This window comes from Aspergillus wentii (genome assembly GCF_001890725.1).
Source record: "Aspergillus wentii DTO 134E9 unplaced genomic scaffold ASPWEscaffold_3, whole genome shotgun sequence".
Lineage (NCBI taxonomy): Eukaryota > Fungi > Ascomycota > Eurotiomycetes > Eurotiales > Aspergillaceae > Aspergillus > Aspergillus wentii.
Window position 1 is genome coordinate 3,612,871 of NW_024467834.1, and position 15,343 is coordinate 3,628,213.

The 15,343-nt window shown below is 47.6% G+C and overlaps 7 protein-coding genes across 7 annotated transcripts; 3 read left to right on the top strand and 4 right to left on the bottom strand.

Moving 5' to 3' along the window:
* Window positions 1-146: 146 nt before the first annotated feature.
* Window positions 147-2,998, bottom strand: ASPWEDRAFT_182542 (uncharacterized protein; the record flags this gene model as incomplete). Its single annotated transcript, XM_040831921.1, has 2 exons — window positions 147-2,294; window positions 2,351-2,998. The coding sequence occupies 2 exons, from the start codon at window positions 2,996-2,998 to the stop codon at window positions 147-149; spliced, it is 2,796 nt and encodes a 931-aa protein (XP_040691374.1).
* Window positions 2,999-3,417: 419 nt separating this feature from the next.
* ASPWEDRAFT_171165 (TauD/TfdA dioxygenase family protein) lies at window positions 3,418-4,773 on the bottom strand (the record flags this gene model as incomplete). The annotated part of the gene is made up of 4 exons (XM_040830739.1): window positions 3,418-3,597; window positions 3,654-4,094; window positions 4,154-4,273; window positions 4,327-4,773. The coding sequence occupies 4 exons, from the start codon at window positions 4,771-4,773 to the stop codon at window positions 3,418-3,420; spliced, it is 1,188 nt and encodes a 395-aa protein (XP_040691375.1).
* Window positions 4,774-5,772: 999 nt separating this feature from the next.
* On the bottom strand, window positions 5,773-7,736 carry ASPWEDRAFT_39437 (uncharacterized protein). Its single transcript, XM_040835088.1, has 2 exons — window positions 7,042-7,736; window positions 5,773-6,975 (listed from the first exon to the last, which is right to left on the bottom strand). Exons 1-2 carry the CDS (start codon window positions 7,293-7,295, stop codon window positions 6,030-6,032), a joined length of 1,200 nt encoding a protein of 399 aa, XP_040691376.1. The 5' UTR covers window positions 7,296-7,736; the 3' UTR covers window positions 5,773-6,029.
* Window positions 7,737-8,469: 733 nt separating this feature from the next.
* Window positions 8,470-9,922, top strand: ASPWEDRAFT_50795 (uncharacterized protein; the record flags this gene model as incomplete). Its single annotated transcript, XM_040837496.1, has 4 exons — window positions 8,470-8,651; window positions 8,710-8,772; window positions 8,821-9,689; window positions 9,741-9,922. The coding sequence occupies 4 exons, from the start codon at window positions 8,470-8,472 to the stop codon at window positions 9,920-9,922; spliced, it is 1,296 nt and encodes a 431-aa protein (XP_040691377.1).
* A 1,161-nt stretch (window positions 9,923-11,083) lies between these two features.
* ASPWEDRAFT_27061 (uncharacterized protein) lies at window positions 11,084-13,328 on the top strand (the record flags this gene model as incomplete). The annotated part of the gene is made up of 6 exons (XM_040832944.1): window positions 11,084-11,193; window positions 11,244-11,432; window positions 11,500-12,271; window positions 12,327-12,449; window positions 12,505-12,585; window positions 12,639-13,328. The coding sequence occupies 6 exons, from the start codon at window positions 11,084-11,086 to the stop codon at window positions 13,326-13,328; spliced, it is 1,965 nt and encodes a 654-aa protein (XP_040691378.1).
* A 109-nt stretch (window positions 13,329-13,437) lies between these two features.
* ASPWEDRAFT_466074 (uncharacterized protein) lies at window positions 13,438-14,059 on the top strand. The gene has a single exon (XM_040836799.1). The coding sequence runs from the start codon at window positions 13,547-13,549 to the stop codon at window positions 13,877-13,879; it is 333 nt and encodes a 110-aa protein (XP_040691379.1). The 5' UTR covers window positions 13,438-13,546; the 3' UTR covers window positions 13,880-14,059.
* A 14-nt stretch (window positions 14,060-14,073) lies between these two features.
* On the bottom strand, window positions 14,074-15,326 carry ASPWEDRAFT_39440 (haloacid dehalogenase superfamily protein). Its single transcript, XM_040835089.1, has 3 exons — window positions 15,235-15,326; window positions 15,012-15,171; window positions 14,074-14,938 (listed from the first exon to the last, which is right to left on the bottom strand). Exons 1-3 carry the CDS (start codon window positions 15,252-15,254, stop codon window positions 14,240-14,242), a joined length of 879 nt encoding a protein of 292 aa, XP_040691380.1. The 5' UTR covers window positions 15,255-15,326; the 3' UTR covers window positions 14,074-14,239.
* Window positions 15,327-15,343: the final 17 nt, after the last annotated feature.

The following is a 15,343-nucleotide window of genomic DNA, read 5'->3' on the forward strand; positions in this document are numbered from 1 at the left end:
ACAAGCGAGTAATTCCGGAAACGATAATCTCCTCTCTGCTCAGTGTTTGCTTTGTGTCTCGATATCTTAGGAAATGCCAGATGGGTTTTGATGTCTTCAATGTGATCTGTTCGTAGTAGTTCCATCAATTCATTTTGGATTCGCCCTTATAACCCACCGTTGGCATCAAAATTTAACGCCCAGTCGCAATGCCAGTCCTTGTCAATTATATCCTCGACCCTCTTCAGTACCCTTTGCCCTATCAACTCTCCAAATACTTGTCTTCGCTGCATTGAGGGCATCTCAATGAATCTACCAAGACCGCCAACGTTCCTCTCAGCGTGACCGAGCATATCACCTCTCAAGTGCATCATCGCCAACTCTTCCTTCCTTTCCTCTCTGAGAACAGCCAGTATAGCTTGTGCAGCGAAGGGATTCAACCCCGCCTGCCGGAGAAACTGTTCCCAGCGCGTTTCATTCTCTATGCCAGCTAGTTCGAATCGCACTTTGTGGCCTGGATTGACCGGTGTAAAGCCAATGCTTTTAGATGACTCGACCCCAGTATCACGGAGTCGGAAGCTATGTTTATATGAAAGCGCGAGAATCCATTCTGCCACGGTTTCTGGGGGTGGAGGGATTACCAGCGGGATGATTGTCGAATAGGCAGAGGCTGAAGTGCAAAAGACAGTCAAGGATGCTAGGGCTGCTAATGTTCGTTTGTCTGCTGTTGGAATTGCGCTTTTACCCTGAGATTTCTTGGTGGTTGGCACGGAATGGCATAAAAAGACGTATAATTGTTCATAGCGCAGAGCAAGGCTTATTATACGTTCTCGAAGAGGGGAGTTAACGCATTGGATGCTATTCATCTGAGGATGATAGGGTTTGTGGCCCGGTAGGTATAGCTGTGTCATTGCTTGTGATGTTGTCAATATGATACCGGTAGTGGGTGACACTATTATATCTGCTTCTGATGGAGGATCGTGTCTAGGGATGGATGAGCTGCATTGGATCTTAGCTTGTCCATGTTGCGAGTTGGTATCATAATCACGGTATATGAGTCTTGGTGGGGTATCCATTTCTTCAAGAGCCCGTACGACTCGGAGATGGGTCTTGAAAAGTGCTGTTGAGAGGAAAAGTGAAGGCGGTTCTTTACCTTTTCTGTGGCACTGCGGAATCTGACGTGTTGAGATCTTTGACATCGTGTGACAAAGATCATCTGTTTTTCTCTGGTCGATACATCCATCAATCATGTCTTCCGGAGTCTTCTCTTTATTGGTAACAGCTTTCGATTTATTATCTGAGAAGTATGGACTTTTCCCAACGACTTTCGGCTTCGGCCCTATTCCCCTTGTCTCCATGTACGCGGATAATGAGCCCAAGGCTGTGAAAGCTGTTGATTGTTCTGGGCCTTCAAAGGGATCATCAGCCACGGATGTTACCTTCATGCCGCTCGGATTGCGTTGTTTTTGTGGGATCGAATGAGCTTTCTTGTGTTTTCCTTTCTTTCGTCGTGGGGACTGGCGGGTTTCTGTATGGGTAGGTGGTAGATGCCGTTTCATATCAGGATATATCTTCTGGCTCTGAGTTGCAGATGGTAGCTCAGATAGCTGTGTGTCATTGTCACTAGGTATAGTGGTTTGTCTATGTTGCTTCCGCGTTGTATATTCTGTTGGCGTTGAGGTCATCAATACACCCCCAATGTTTTTTGTGCTAGGATGGGGAGCTTCGGCCGTCAAGACCCCTTCATAGAATGGCTCTTTTTGATATTTTTCTTCTTCTTGTCCTATATGGAGGGTCTGAGGAGGTGTTTCCTCTACCTTATATTGAGTCTGTAACTCTGCTGGCTGGGAGCCGGAAACATATATTGCGTGAGAATCCGTGTCCTCTCCAGTCGTAAAACGGTTAACATATGGACTTCTTCTTGGTGAAATGGAAACCAAGGATATTATTTCCTTTCCATTTTCTTCAGTCATATCTGTATAAACCGGTCCATCCGTAGTGTATTCACTCCGTGCTTGTCCTTCGAAGGGGCCTGGGGATTTCCAGCCACAAGGCTGGTCATGGGCAGTGTCTTGTATCTCATTCCCATTAAATTGGACAATTTTTGTCTGCTCATCAATATGTTCAGCTGGTGACTTTGAAGCCAGTATAGCGGTTTTCAGAGTTCTGCTTTGTTGTTCAGATCTTTCGAGAGGATCGGAGGAGACAGGACTAGGTAGCATATATGGGCTTGTAATCGGCGATGGATTTACATGGAGCTCTTCCTCGAATTTCCAGGGGACAAGCGGAGAGAATGTAGGCTCAAGGGGCTTCATCTGCATGGGGAAGCACTAATTAGTATAGTAGTATCAACGCGTTTCTAAAAGCTCACCTGGCATGAGCCTAAAAGAGTCCCAAGAGGTTCTTCTATATCCCCCAAGGAAAGATCGACACACTTCCTAGCATTTTGTATCATGACGAGACTGTCCTTGGTGCAGTCAAGTTTCTCCATCTTCATATTCCCTATGGTCTTATCGGCCATTCCCAGGAAGCTATCGAGAATATCCATCTGACAATCCCGTGGATACTTCTCAGCAGGCGGTAATTCGATATCATCATGATCGTAAGAGACAGGTTTCTTGAGGGACAGAATATCCGTGTCAGAATCAATGTGGAGTATCGGAGTCTCGACCTTAAGACGTCGAATCCGATTAAAAGACGGAAGAAGACTATCCCAGTCGATATCTATTTGCTCTGCTTTCACATCGCGGATAATCATAGACAGAAAACGGGCATCTTCTTTCCTGAGGTCGAGCTTCTCTTTGCGTAGGTCTTGTTCAATCCTTGACTGGACGGTAGATAGGTGACTTTCAAATGTAGCCACGTTTTCTTCATGAGACGTTAGGTCTTCAGAAGCGATTTCATGTATTTGATTGACATATTCGAGGGCGTTGTTGGCACTGGTGAAATCGGCTGCGATTCCGTGGAATCGGGCATATTCCAATAAAGAAGGACCTTCGTGTTTATTTTGTTGTTCCATTGGGATGGGAATGGAAGAGGGGTTTGATGGAGTCGAGAGGGTATGGGTGAGAAGAGAAAGGAACTAGAGGCAGTCCTAATAGGGATATAGGACTACGCGCACGTGTCTAGGCAACATGTTAAAGAAGCTTTGGTTTTCAGAAATAATTTTGATTCATTTCACTTAGACACTGCATTTTGCAACTCAATAGCCATAACACATTGGAAGGATAGGCCAGTTTGAATCCAACTGCCCACTACATCTAAATGATAGAAAGATAGTACTCGAATCATAAATGTGAGATAGGTTGTATGTCCTAATCATGATATTAAAGCCACTATTGCTTTTTGAAAAACACATAAAACGCTTGGGTAGGTAGTAGGTAGAACGCTAAGAAAAGAGAGAAATAAAAAGGGATAACCAGAGAAACCAGCTCTGACTCAATCGTTGTAGTTGGACTGTCGAGAACCATCCTTATTGACTGGTGGCAAGCCGTAAAGAGCAGCAAACTCCTCTTCTTGGGATTTGCCTGTTGGCTTCAAGACAGGCTTCTCTGCCTGGCACGCAACACGAACCGCATGGCGACGGTGTGGAGCGAATCCGTAAGAGGCTGAGTGAGTCTTTTGTAATTGTTAGTAAAAACTCATAGATGGAAGTAGTCTAGGGAAGGACTTACGGTTGTGCGGTTATCCCACAAAGCGACGTCGTTCTTGTTCCATTGGAAGCGAGCATGGATCTCTTGTGTAGTTGCAATCACCTCGGTAAGGTAGCTGAGAATGGCATCACTCTCGGTCTTTGGAATGCCTTTGATCTTTGTAACGAATCCCGGGTTGAAGAAAAGACTGTTCCAGCCAGTCACGGGGTTGGTACGAATAAGAGGGTGCTCCGTAACGACCGGCTCACGACGGACTGTTCGACCGAGGGCCCGCGAGTCTGAGGCTTGCATTTCTGCGGAATGAATAGCTGTCAAACCCTTGAGGTAGGATTGCATGTGAGGAGAAAGAGCGTCATAAGCAGCGTATTGAGACGACCACAGTGTATCACCACCGCCGCCACGGGGTGGACCTGTCAGAAGCTTCAGAGATGTGTAGGATGGTGGTTGCACTTCGTATGTCACCTGAAGCAAATTATTAGCTGAGGATATTCAAGCAACAAGACGACAAAGGGAGCTCATACATCTGAGTGCCACAAGAAGCTGGGTGTGAACATAGCACGCTGGTCAGTACCGTTGTCACCAGTATACACCACATGAACATCTTCCAAGCCGCCCTTTTTGGGAACAGAGGTGGTAGCATGCTATATTTGGTTAGCTATCACCACCCTCAAAATAATCATAATGAATGACGTACCTTGTGCAATGTACCAAAGTATTTACCCAAGTCTCGTTGAGCTTCAATGTCAAAATCATCCTGTCCACGGACGAAGACCACTCCACGAACAGCAATCAAGCGAGCCAATTCATCCTTCTGTGCATCGCTGAGCTTGCCCAGGTTGATACCATGGAGCTCTGTTCCAATCTTGGGGTTGTAGTCGAAGACGTCGGTTGCGTCACGGAGCAAGTTGCGGAACTTAGGGTCTCCATGAATGCCTCTGTCCTCGTAAGGGAGATCCTCAATGGGCCCCCAGCGGATGCCTGGAAATGAGGGCAGAAGATCTTCATGGGCGTAGTTGTCGTGACGTTCAACCGTCGTGCGTCCCGGCTCGTACCGAAACTTATTGTCACCCGCGATCTCCTTCCTGGGAACCGTGAAGGTATCCGAGGATGGAGGGATAGGAACCTCCAGTGATGGTGCCATTTTAAGGTTGGTAATAGAAAGATAATCCGGCTAGATCAATTGAGCGTTGCCCAGTAGAAGGGAGGGGAAATGATTGATTGACTGATCTGATGTTGTCTGGAAATAAGAAAGAGGAACCCAGGAATCGTAGACACATTTATATTGAACCAAGATAGCAGAGGCCAAGTTTCCCGCGGGTGAGAGGATCCCAATATGACTCAAGCATATTTCCCGGGGCCATGATATTGGGCATGTTGCCTGATAGAGTTACGCATATTCTCCAGAGTCGGAGTTGACGGAAATGGCGCCATCGCGAACCACAATCACCCAAGCTGCTGCGAGGCGAGGGGAGAGAATCTCGCAATAGTCTGAGAATAGAAATAGCGATCTGTCAGCAACTGTCGTGATCAAAGGGCCCCATAACTTATCAATCTGTGGTTCTCCTTCCACAGCCGAAGCCAAATAGCGATGATGAAACATCACGCCATTTCCTCTGACGTTGATGGCAATACTGACCCTTTTCCAGCAAATGGGATATTTCGGGGCTCTGAAAGCCTGAGAGTCAATCTGACCGCTTCTTTCAGCGTCCTTAGACTAAGCTGACCTATTTACCTGTACCATTCTGCACAAGTAGGGAGTTGTCCTCTTCATGGGCAGTGGTCGAAATGTTTCTCCCACTGATCAGCCCCAATAATGCTGCAGACCTGTGGGCCGTGGAGCACGCATTCAGAACGAACTAGAAGCCATACTATGTAGTATCTAGAAGGCTGAAGTTCGCTTATTGATCGGTTGCACGACTATTGGAGGTTTGAGGATGGAAATCTGGGGCGGAATGGCCGGCGGGGATCACGCAAGCCCGTCGGGGGATTGCGTGCGAATGGTGAACGCTTTAGCTTATCGATAACTGATGGAGGATCGACAGCTTACTTGAGCTTGTTTTGGGGGATTCTTTGCTTTTTCTGCTGTTTTCCTCCATTTTCTTGATTCTTCATGTGGCATGTAAAATTTCCTGATGGTTTATCCTGAACATCCAAACTTTTCTTCTATTGTTTACGCCTAATATCGACAGCTACAAACTCTGGAAAGACAGATAAAAACCCTTTTATAATTCTTTCAAACGCAAAACGCCTAACCGCATTAAATGCTGAATCACATAACATCAAATCAAATCCTCTTGCTGTCCACAACCAAAGCCAAGGTTCGTAAGGTAGTTAATGTACAGAAAAAGGGAATCACGTGGAACAATACTCGGTAGTGCACAACATCTATGTGCGTCTTTATAAATTGTATCGGCCATCGCCTACCGACGGCGGGCCCATTACGACTTCTTGCACTTGCTCTGTAACTCCTCCCAATCTGGTGGCAACACCCAGAATGCCAGTCTCAACGTCTCCAAGGACAGCAGCAAGGTCGTTGAGCATCGAATTTGGTGTTCCTGCAGCTGAGCCATCCCGGCTTCTCGATGCCACAAACTCGTTGATCTGTCGGCTCAGTGTGAGCTCCACTCCGTGAAGGTGGTCTTCGATTTCTTTCAGGTTTCGTGTGTAACGATCGAGGACAGTTCCCATCTCATCTGAGCGGTGTGAAAAGTAGTCGACAAGGTTCACAGGCACTCCGTTCACAGCGGCAGCGGTGGAAGGATCGCCCTCGACATCATCGGGAAGAGCTAGGGTGTTCTTGCGCGCGGATCGCAAAGACTGGCGGTCAGATAGTTTTTGGTCCTGGACGGACCACCATCCGGCACCCCCTGCAGATTGATATTGCAAAGGCAGCTTCAATGTGTCGATAGCACGGAATGCAACCTGTGCTTCAGCCGCGTCCCGAGCCACCAGGCTGCGCAGCTGATCAATATCGCCGGCATCATTTTCAAGAGCATGTTGCATCGTTTCCAACTTGCCCTGCACGAAGTCGACGTCGTTAGGGATGGTTTCGCCCTGGCTGGCAATTGATGGAACCAGATTTGCAACCTCATTGCACATATTCATTTGGCTGAGGACGAAAGAATCGAGCCTCTCCAACTCGGATTTAACCTCCTCGGCGCAACTCTCATATTTCGTTGTTGGCAAAAGGTTGCTCACATCAACCTTCACCCCAGGAACCACGGTGCCTGCCGTGGAAGCTTGCGGTGCTGGTTGTTGTGTGGTAGTACTCTGATTTCCGAAAAGAGATAGTGTAGGTTTTTGAGCTTGTTGCGGTTGCTGCTGCTGCTGGTTTCCACCGCCACTAAAAAAAAAAGAGACGTTAGTTCAGAAAACAGACTGGGTTCCCCCAAATCAAGATATTACGCACAAGAGGCCTCCCCCGGTTGTCGTCGATCCACCAAGGCCACCGAATGGTTTAGACTGGGTTTGCGCTGTAGATCCACCACCTAGACCCCCAAACAATCCCCCACCAGTAGCTCCGCTCTGTGTGGTATTGCTGCTTGCGCCTGCAGTGCCTGAAAAGAGACCGCCTGATTGAGGCTGCGAGGTAGTCGCTGTAGAGCCTCCAAACAGACCGCCTGTGCTGCCCTGTTGTTGCTGCCCACCCAGCCCCGAAAACATACTGGATCCAGAAGGTTGTGACTGCTGCGTAGTAGCACTACCGGCGTTTCCAAACAGTCCCCCTGCAGGTTTTGATTGTGCGGTCGAGCTGCCAAGGTTTCCGAAAAGGCCTCCGGATGTGTTCGTCGTCCCAGGTGTGGTTGTCGAGGTTGAGGTTTGGGTGTTGTTGGCACCGCCGCTGTTTGACAGAGAATTCCGTTAGTTTATTCCAAGCACGGTAATCACTTATTGCTGGCTATAGGAGCGAGTCATTGGTATTGGCGATAATTGTAGTCAAGAAGAAAAAAAAAAAAATGCTGAAACAAAATGTTGCCAACGCGCAGAGCATGCGACCACACCAAATTATACCAGACCAGATGACATGCCCACGCCACACAAATAATGTAGTCTTGATGGAAATAGGAGCCGCTTACAAAAGAGAATTGGCGGAGTTGGTGTTTATGGACAAGCCGCCAGTCGAGGGGGCAGAGGGTTTTGCGGAGAACATCGTGGGAGAAAAGAGCCGATCCTAGGGATGAACAAAGGAATGCAGGGAGGCAATTCTTGGCTACACTCTTTGCAAGAAGCAACCTTCTCTTGCAGACAAGCTGCCCCAAAAAAGTCGTCGTTGGGACTGTTTTGATGTTGCAAACACAAAATGCAGGCGTTGCTGTCGCCGCAAGAGCTCTTTGGGCTAGTGTTGGATGGGGAAAGATTCGCCGGGGCCGATGTTTAGCAGCAGCACAAAAGGGACCGACGATCTTCGACGCTCCGACCTGATCTTGACGTCGTTTGTCTGTCATACTGTCTATATCGATCCGATATCTCCTTTTCTTGGAGTGCTGCTACCCGAGCCAGGAGAGTCGATGGAAGATTTATCCAATTGATGCTAACGGTTGTTCTTAAAAATCGATGCGATCTCCGGGAAATACTGCACTGAAATCTACATGTAGTCAAGGGGCTTTCCATTAGTTCTGTTTCGCTGTTCCATCACTTGTCGTCGTGTTATTCTTCGAAGTCTACTATAAACCTCAGTGTCAATCTGATGGGGAGTGCATCTTTTTACTGAATATTCCAGATCATTCACGATCTTCTAATATACCTTGCTTGTTTCACGTCTTATAAAACTGAATTGCATAGCCCTTTTTGGAAAACACTACTTCTGGCTGTTGTCCACTTTCTTTAGTCTGTGATAATGGAGGGTGGACCATCGGATTGGAAGCCGATATGCGTGGCTTCGACTCAAGAAGAGAGGAAACAAAATCCAGAGGTTGACACAGTCTCATCTGTCAATCAGAACCAGCGCAGGCCAGGACAGCACGGTGAGCAACAGGACAAGAGTCATCCAGACCTCAACTACTTCAAAAGCGTAGAATGGTAAGCTAGAAGTTGAATTTCTTTGATTCTGGTCAATAGCTGACTGCGATATTTGCAGGACACCAGATGGCACTACTCTGCTGACTGACTCGGCAGACCATCATATCAGAACCTTCATACTGTTAGTGGTGTGATCCTCCTTAGTCAACTCCAGTCTAATAGTATCTAGACCTCCAGACCTCTTAGAAGAAAGACCGTCACCACATCGACTGTCTCCATACTCAACTCTTCCCTCGGCAGAACCAACGTATGCCACCGCCATATATCCTTTCTACTCCCTGCAGGACCCATCTACCACCATCTTTTTGTCTTCAGTTCGAGACCATCCCATCAGACTCACATCTGCTCTTGCACCAACTTCATTGGCATCCTATTCATTGGTAAACCCAACGACAGAGGCTTTCACAACGCCGCATTCTATGGTATATCCGGATACGCTTGGAGGAACCCACTTTCTCACTGGATCGGATAGTCTTATATGTCTTTTTGACGTTTCTCGCCCTGGTAAAGACGGTCCCGTTTCCTGGATGCCTACAATACCAAGTAAGCGTAAGCAGATTGTGGGTGGAGGCATTGGGATGAAGGGAATCATATCTGCTATGGCTGTCAACCCAACTGGAGATGGTATCCTGGCTGCCGGAACTTTCACGAGGCAGGTCGGGCTTTACGGATCGAACGGAGCTGGAGAACTTCTAGGAACATTTAGCACCGCAAAGACTGATGCCAACCGCCATATTGGCGGTAGAGGAGTTACTCAACTGCTTTGGAGTCCATGTGGACGGTACCTGTACATTGCTGAGCGCAAGAGTGACGGTGTGTTGGTATACGATATTCGAGTGACTGGGCAGCTGCTAGGATGGTTGCAGGGTCGCAAGGCGCTCACAAACCAGCGCATGAAGATTGATGCGGTACCGTCTGGTGAAGGCGATTCTCACGAAATTTGGGCAGGAGGAGTTGACGGCGTCATGAGGGTTTGGCGGAATCCCACTCTCACTGCTGGTGCACAGAATTCTGACTGGGAATGGAAAGTCCACGATGGTAAGTAAAAAGTGCATTGCCTCGAAATTCTCACTTACTAAACAAATATAGACTCCGTTACCAGCACTGTTCTCCATCCAATGGGAAGTGTCGCAGCCACTTGTTCTGGCCAAAGGCATAATCTGGAAGATGTTGCCCATGGTGACCAAACCGACTTGCTTTCGGCATCGAATATCGATAATAGTTTGAAGGTGTGGTCTATGCCATTTCTCGATACTAACCTCGAAGGCTAGACATCAATAAAAAAAATATACAGCCTGCCCTGGTTGCCCTAGCCACCTGCAATTCAGATCCAGAAAAAGTCGAGATATATCGGGGCAAAAACGGGATGTTCCGGATCGTCGTTGAAAAATCCCCGATACAAGCCCTATTCAGATGTCTTGATCGATTATGGGATCGTATGCCAAAATACAAAGATGTCAATACCACGAGCCCTATTTATCGGCCTCGAGACAATTTCAACTCTCGATTTTGTTCAATTGGCTTACAAAGAAATGGTACTGGTATACCCATCTTGAATAAAGATGGAAAGTAACAGGTTAGCAGTCCTTTGGAGCTTTTGTATTTATGAATCTTGGATATTACCAAGCACAAACAGCATGTCTTTGTCTACAACTCTTCAAAGTAAAGCACACCTGTTGATATGACTTTAACCAGATTTGTTTTTCAGTAATATGGCTTTCCCACTGACCAGGATACAGCTTTGATGCCCTTCTTTCCCCCCCAGACCTTCGAGAAGGATGGCTACGCAGGACAATACAACATGAGGCTATTGATCCTTTTGATATCCTATTCAGAAATTCTTCTACAATACGCCCACAATGCATCATAATGGACAACATCAACTTCACTCTTCTTATTGTACTTCAGGATGTCAATGGAATTGTTTCGAGGAGCCCCTCGAGGCTCTCTCTGACGCCCTCTGACTGGCTGATTCTCTAGCAGAGATCCAGATTTTCCATGATATTCTGATATTGTCCCCCTCGTGCTTAGCGCGTTTCTGTTTCCCTCTTAATATATGGCAACCCCCCGTGGTGAAGCGCGTCTCCCATACAATGCCCTACGCGTGACCGCTTCACTGTTGAATTCACCTTCGCTCCCCAGCCTCCAGACTGCTTTTCTTTTTTTCCTTCTCAATCCCACTTGTACCTTGAGCAAAATTCACTCTTTCCTTTCCTCTCTGTATTGACTTCACCACCTTCGTTTCGATTCTCTTCCTCAAGCCAATATCAAAAAGAAGCTTTCGTTTACTCTCAACATTGAGCACTGTATCTGCCTGGATTGTTTCCTAGGTATCGTCTTGACTCTCGTTTCGTACACACCCAAGTCTTCGAGCTTTCGTGCTTTCAAAATATTTCTACAATCCTTCTTGCGTGGAGAAATCTTCGTCTATCATGTCTCATTTTGATGAGAGTTTCTTCCCAGGGTATGAGCAACCCCCCGGCACCGGCTCATACTCTGACCCAGAGGCTGGCTCTGACGGCTTTCGATCTGATAATACTATGTAAGTTCACCTTGAGAAGTGTGTTTGAATCTTGCCAACGAAGCAAACAGAAACTGGGCCATGATTTCTGGACTCGGCAACATCAATGCTGGCCAAGAAGAACTGGTGACGCCTCATCAGGATACCTTCGAGGGCTGTATGCCTTTGATCAACACAATTATTCCTGCACAGATGTACAGTGGCGTTCCGCTTGCAAATGGTAGTGAACATGGTTCAAGCGTTGCTGGAAACCCGGCAGAGTATGCATCCAGTTCCTCTCCAGTACATGTCCACGTGAAAAAAAAGCCAATATTGACCATCAAACAGTGTTGATGATTTCGCTGTGAGCTCGAATTCCTCAGCGCCAGGATCGAGCCCTCCAATTTTTCCTGGTCATTTCCCTTTTGCGGAAAACTTGGCTGGTGATACCTCCAACAATGGTAGCCCCATTGATCCAAATCACTTCGAGGTGCCAGCGTATCCCCATCCTGGACTTCCTCACGAATGGAATGTGCCTCCAGCCGGTGGAAACTACGACGGTCTCCCCAGAAATGACTTGGAAGGGCAGTCCACTAATTTCGACCAAACCAACCAATTCGTCAGCCATGAACGGCCGCAGCCCATTCATTTCAATCAATTCAACCAATTTACCGGTTATCAGCATTCAAATGTTGCTTACGCCTCCACGGCACCCCCATCCATCGCAGCCTGTGACGGAAATCAAGACTTCCAGCAACAAGAAACAAAGGAGCAACCAGAACCACAGGAGCCACAGGAGCCACCCGTTAGCAAAGCAGGTGTCAGTCCTATCAAATTTCCTACCTTCGCTCAGTTGATGGACCCTGATAGATACAATGTTGACACCGGCACCCGGTTTTCTTCTGTTCACGAAGCTAACGCCGCAAGCCGTAACAATGAGCCGCCTCCTTATGATCCTACCATTCCTGAAACTGTGAAACAGCATAGAGCATTCGTCAAAACCTTGTGCAATGCAATGAAGAGCATTGAGTATGCAGAGGACAATCCAGGCATGATTAAACCATTCGCAGATGGAAAATACCCAGATCAGAGAATTGAGACTGTCTGCTGGAACCTTCTTGTAAGACCATCAACGAATGGCCCCCTAACACTTGACTGACGTGCTATACGCCCAGGATCTATGTATCTCTCGCCACACATGTGGCCCACTGCTGGCGATATTTGGAATAAAGTCCAAGCAGAGTGGTGATCTCGCTACCTTCGCGCAGAGAGTCACGAAGGTCATTGAATGCCTTGCTGTGAGCCAACATCCAGGCTTGTGTCTATGTTTACATTAAGCTAACTTTTATAAAGACCCATAAGACTATTTGCAAGCACCTGCTCGACCCCGTTTACATTTACCAGTTCTTGGATGATCCCGTTGCTGCCCAAAAGGTACCTATCTCTTTTCCGGGTTATAACGGCCCTCAACTAACAAGATATCCCAGCGCGTCATAGCCAACAAAACTTTGAACAAACGCAAAGGTGCCGTCATGAATGCTGGAAAGCAGGCGCTGGGTGACAGTGGCAGACCCAAATCCGCAGCCAGCAACACCAAATCCATTTCGATTCAGGACCACCTGCTAGAACAACCGGTCGTCGGACCCGCAACGAGCTACAGCACGCCTATTAAAAACACAGACAGCCAAGAGCGTGCGCTTACCCCTGACGGCCTTCCTCGTACGATTGGTTCCATTAGACTGAACTCGTCTCCCGTGCTTGACGAAAAGTCTGCCTCTCCAGTTTCTCAGCGCATGGTGACAGGAACATCGTCTTACCACGCCACACCCAACCTCAGACAGACCGTGCAGACTGCTGGACCAAACCACCAGGTTTTCACTCCCAGATCCATGCCACACAGCTTTCCAGCCCAGATGCACGGTCGTCGCATGACTGCCCCGACATCTCACCCTAGACCCGATATATCTTTCGCTTCAGCGCCTTCGACCCCATCCCACGTCCGCAGTGGATCTGGCAATATTTGCATCACCCCGAATGGCATGATGGGCAACAGCATTCGCAATCCTTACATGGCTCCCGTGACTCCCACCAGACAGTCAAGCAACCGTCGCAAGCGTCCTACCTCTGAAGTGGATGACCTTGATGAGTGCCCTTCTCCGGAGAAGAAGCAGCGCTAAAAGACCGGAACCAGCACGATCTTATGAAGCGTTGAACTTTTGATTCAACATTCTTCAGTGGCATATCAAGATATTAAAAGGATGCCTGCAGCTTATTTCCTCCCCTGCATCCCCTGTCCAGCGTTCTGCGTTTATGTGTTATCTTTTTACAGTTTTGGATTTGCGAATGTAGCACTTGGCCTTTTACCTTCCCCCGTTACCGATATTTCACTTCGTTCATGTCTTTCTCATCTATCCAATATCCATTTCTTTGTTCATGTCATTTTCATTTCACCTTTGCATTTTCCTTTTCTTTTCTTTTTATTTCCCCGGTTTTTCTTTTGTGTTCCATCTGTCACTTTATTTTCATCATTGGGCAGTTGGTTCTTCTTATTCCTTGGGATGATGTACTTACAGCTGCCACCATCACCTTTGGAAAAGGTAACACCTCCTCTACCTCGATTGAGCCCTCTTTCAATAGGTTTTTTGTCTCTCTGGATGTCCCCGGCCGATTGACTGACCGAGAGATTTTTATTCTACGGCAATCTGAAGATTACGATTGTCTGGCTTGAGCCAAATCTGACAGAGCTGATGCTCGTCCTCTTTTGAAACTGGTTTGATGGCATGTCTATAAGATGTGTCTCCGGTCTCCAGTACGATACACGACTTTTCGAAAGATGATTACCGATGACTTTCGTCTGGGTTTGTTTTGAGTATGAAACTGGTTTTCTTCTTTCTTCTTTTTCTTTTTCCTTTTTAAGAATCTTCTTTTAATGGCTTCTGGGTTTTATATTGGACTGTACTTTATTTTTTATCAGCACCGACTTGCCCGCCTTTATTTACAAAGGTTTAGTGTCACTTTTCGCACAGGGTATCTTTTTCATGTACAATAGAACGATTCACGCAAATCATGTTTCTAGAAAGAGGCACCTCTAAGCAGGTCGAATACCGAACTTCTCATAAGGAAAGTCCTCCAGAGTGCGGAGCAACACTGCGTAACCATCATCAAGTTCACCGGGGCTACCTGCCCCCTGCAGTCTCCACGCCTCCAACTCATCCGATTCTTTCTCCGCTGCAGACTTCTCCTCTTCCTTGTGCTGGCCCGTGAGTCCTGCAAGAACCTCTGCCTCACGGCCCTGGTAAGCCTCCAAAAGACCGGGGTGAGGACACCAAACCACTTGCATGCCGGCTCTGCGACCTGCCTCCACGCCAGGAACCGCATCCTCGAAGACGAGACACTCCTCTGGCTTGATCTCTGTTTCCCCCTTAGCCCTTAGATTCGTGTTGATAGTCTCCAGTGCCAGCAAATAGATATCCGGCAAGGGCTTTCCTCTCCCCTTTCCAATACGCGCGTCATCGCCCAGCACCCGCTGAGACTCGGGGAACGTAGTGAACAGGTCTGGGAGATGATCGGTCTTCAATTGACAATTCTTCCTGTGCGATGATGTAGCCAGGGCGACGTGAACAGGATGATCCGTGATATGGGTCGAGGCCAATTTGGACAGAAGAGTCATAACTCCGGGCAGCGGCTGAGATAGAGGGAAATATTGCGCTTGCAAGGCGGCTTGTTTCTCCAGAAATTCTTGCGGGGTAATTGGGAGTTTAGCCCAGTCGTGGAAGATCTTACCGGCCTGGTAGAAGAGAATTGTGAGATTATGTTATGCACAGCGATATAGATTGGGGACTTAGAAAGGTGGACGGTACCTGTGGTGCCGGTCGACCTTGCAATTGGGCCTTGATTGACCAGGGGAGGTTTGGTTTTCCGTATTCGTTAAGGATAGTATTCGTAACACAAGTGTATTTATCTTCTGAGTCGATCAGGAGACCATCCATGTCAAAAAGACATGCGCGGACGCGGGGCAACCTGGAGGAGGAATGTGAGTGACATGTCGCATTTGCGGGGTCTGAAGATAGCACCATGACTTACTCTGGAGTAGAAGATCCCATTTTTCTGAAATTGTGCTATGCACGGGAATGTACAAAGGTCAAAAGAAGGTGCACCTGAATGTTGCAAAGAACGACTGGGATGTTGTTGT

Coding starts and splice junctions, on each gene's coding strand:
- ASPWEDRAFT_39437 (XM_040835088.1), bottom strand. CDS start 7,295: ATGTTTTCGGGGCTGGGTGGGCAGCAACAACAGGGCAGCACAGGCGGT. Junction 6,976..7,041: donor ACAACCGGGGGAGGCCTCTT/GTGCGTAATATC, acceptor TTTTTTTTTTAG/TGGCGGTGGAAACCAGCAGC.
- ASPWEDRAFT_39440 (XM_040835089.1), bottom strand. CDS start 15,254: ATGGGATCTTCTACTCCAGA. Junction 15,172..15,234: donor ATGGGATCTTCTACTCCAGA/GTAAGTCATGGT, acceptor TTCCTCCTCCAG/GTTGCCCCGCGTCCGCGCAT. Junction 14,939..15,011: donor AAGGTCGACCGGCACCACAG/GTACCGTCCACC, acceptor CTCTTCTACCAG/GCCGGTAAGATCTTCCACGA.
- ASPWEDRAFT_466074 (XM_040836799.1), top strand. CDS start 13,547: ATGTCTTTCTCATCTATCCAATATCCATTTCTTTGTTCATGTCATTTT.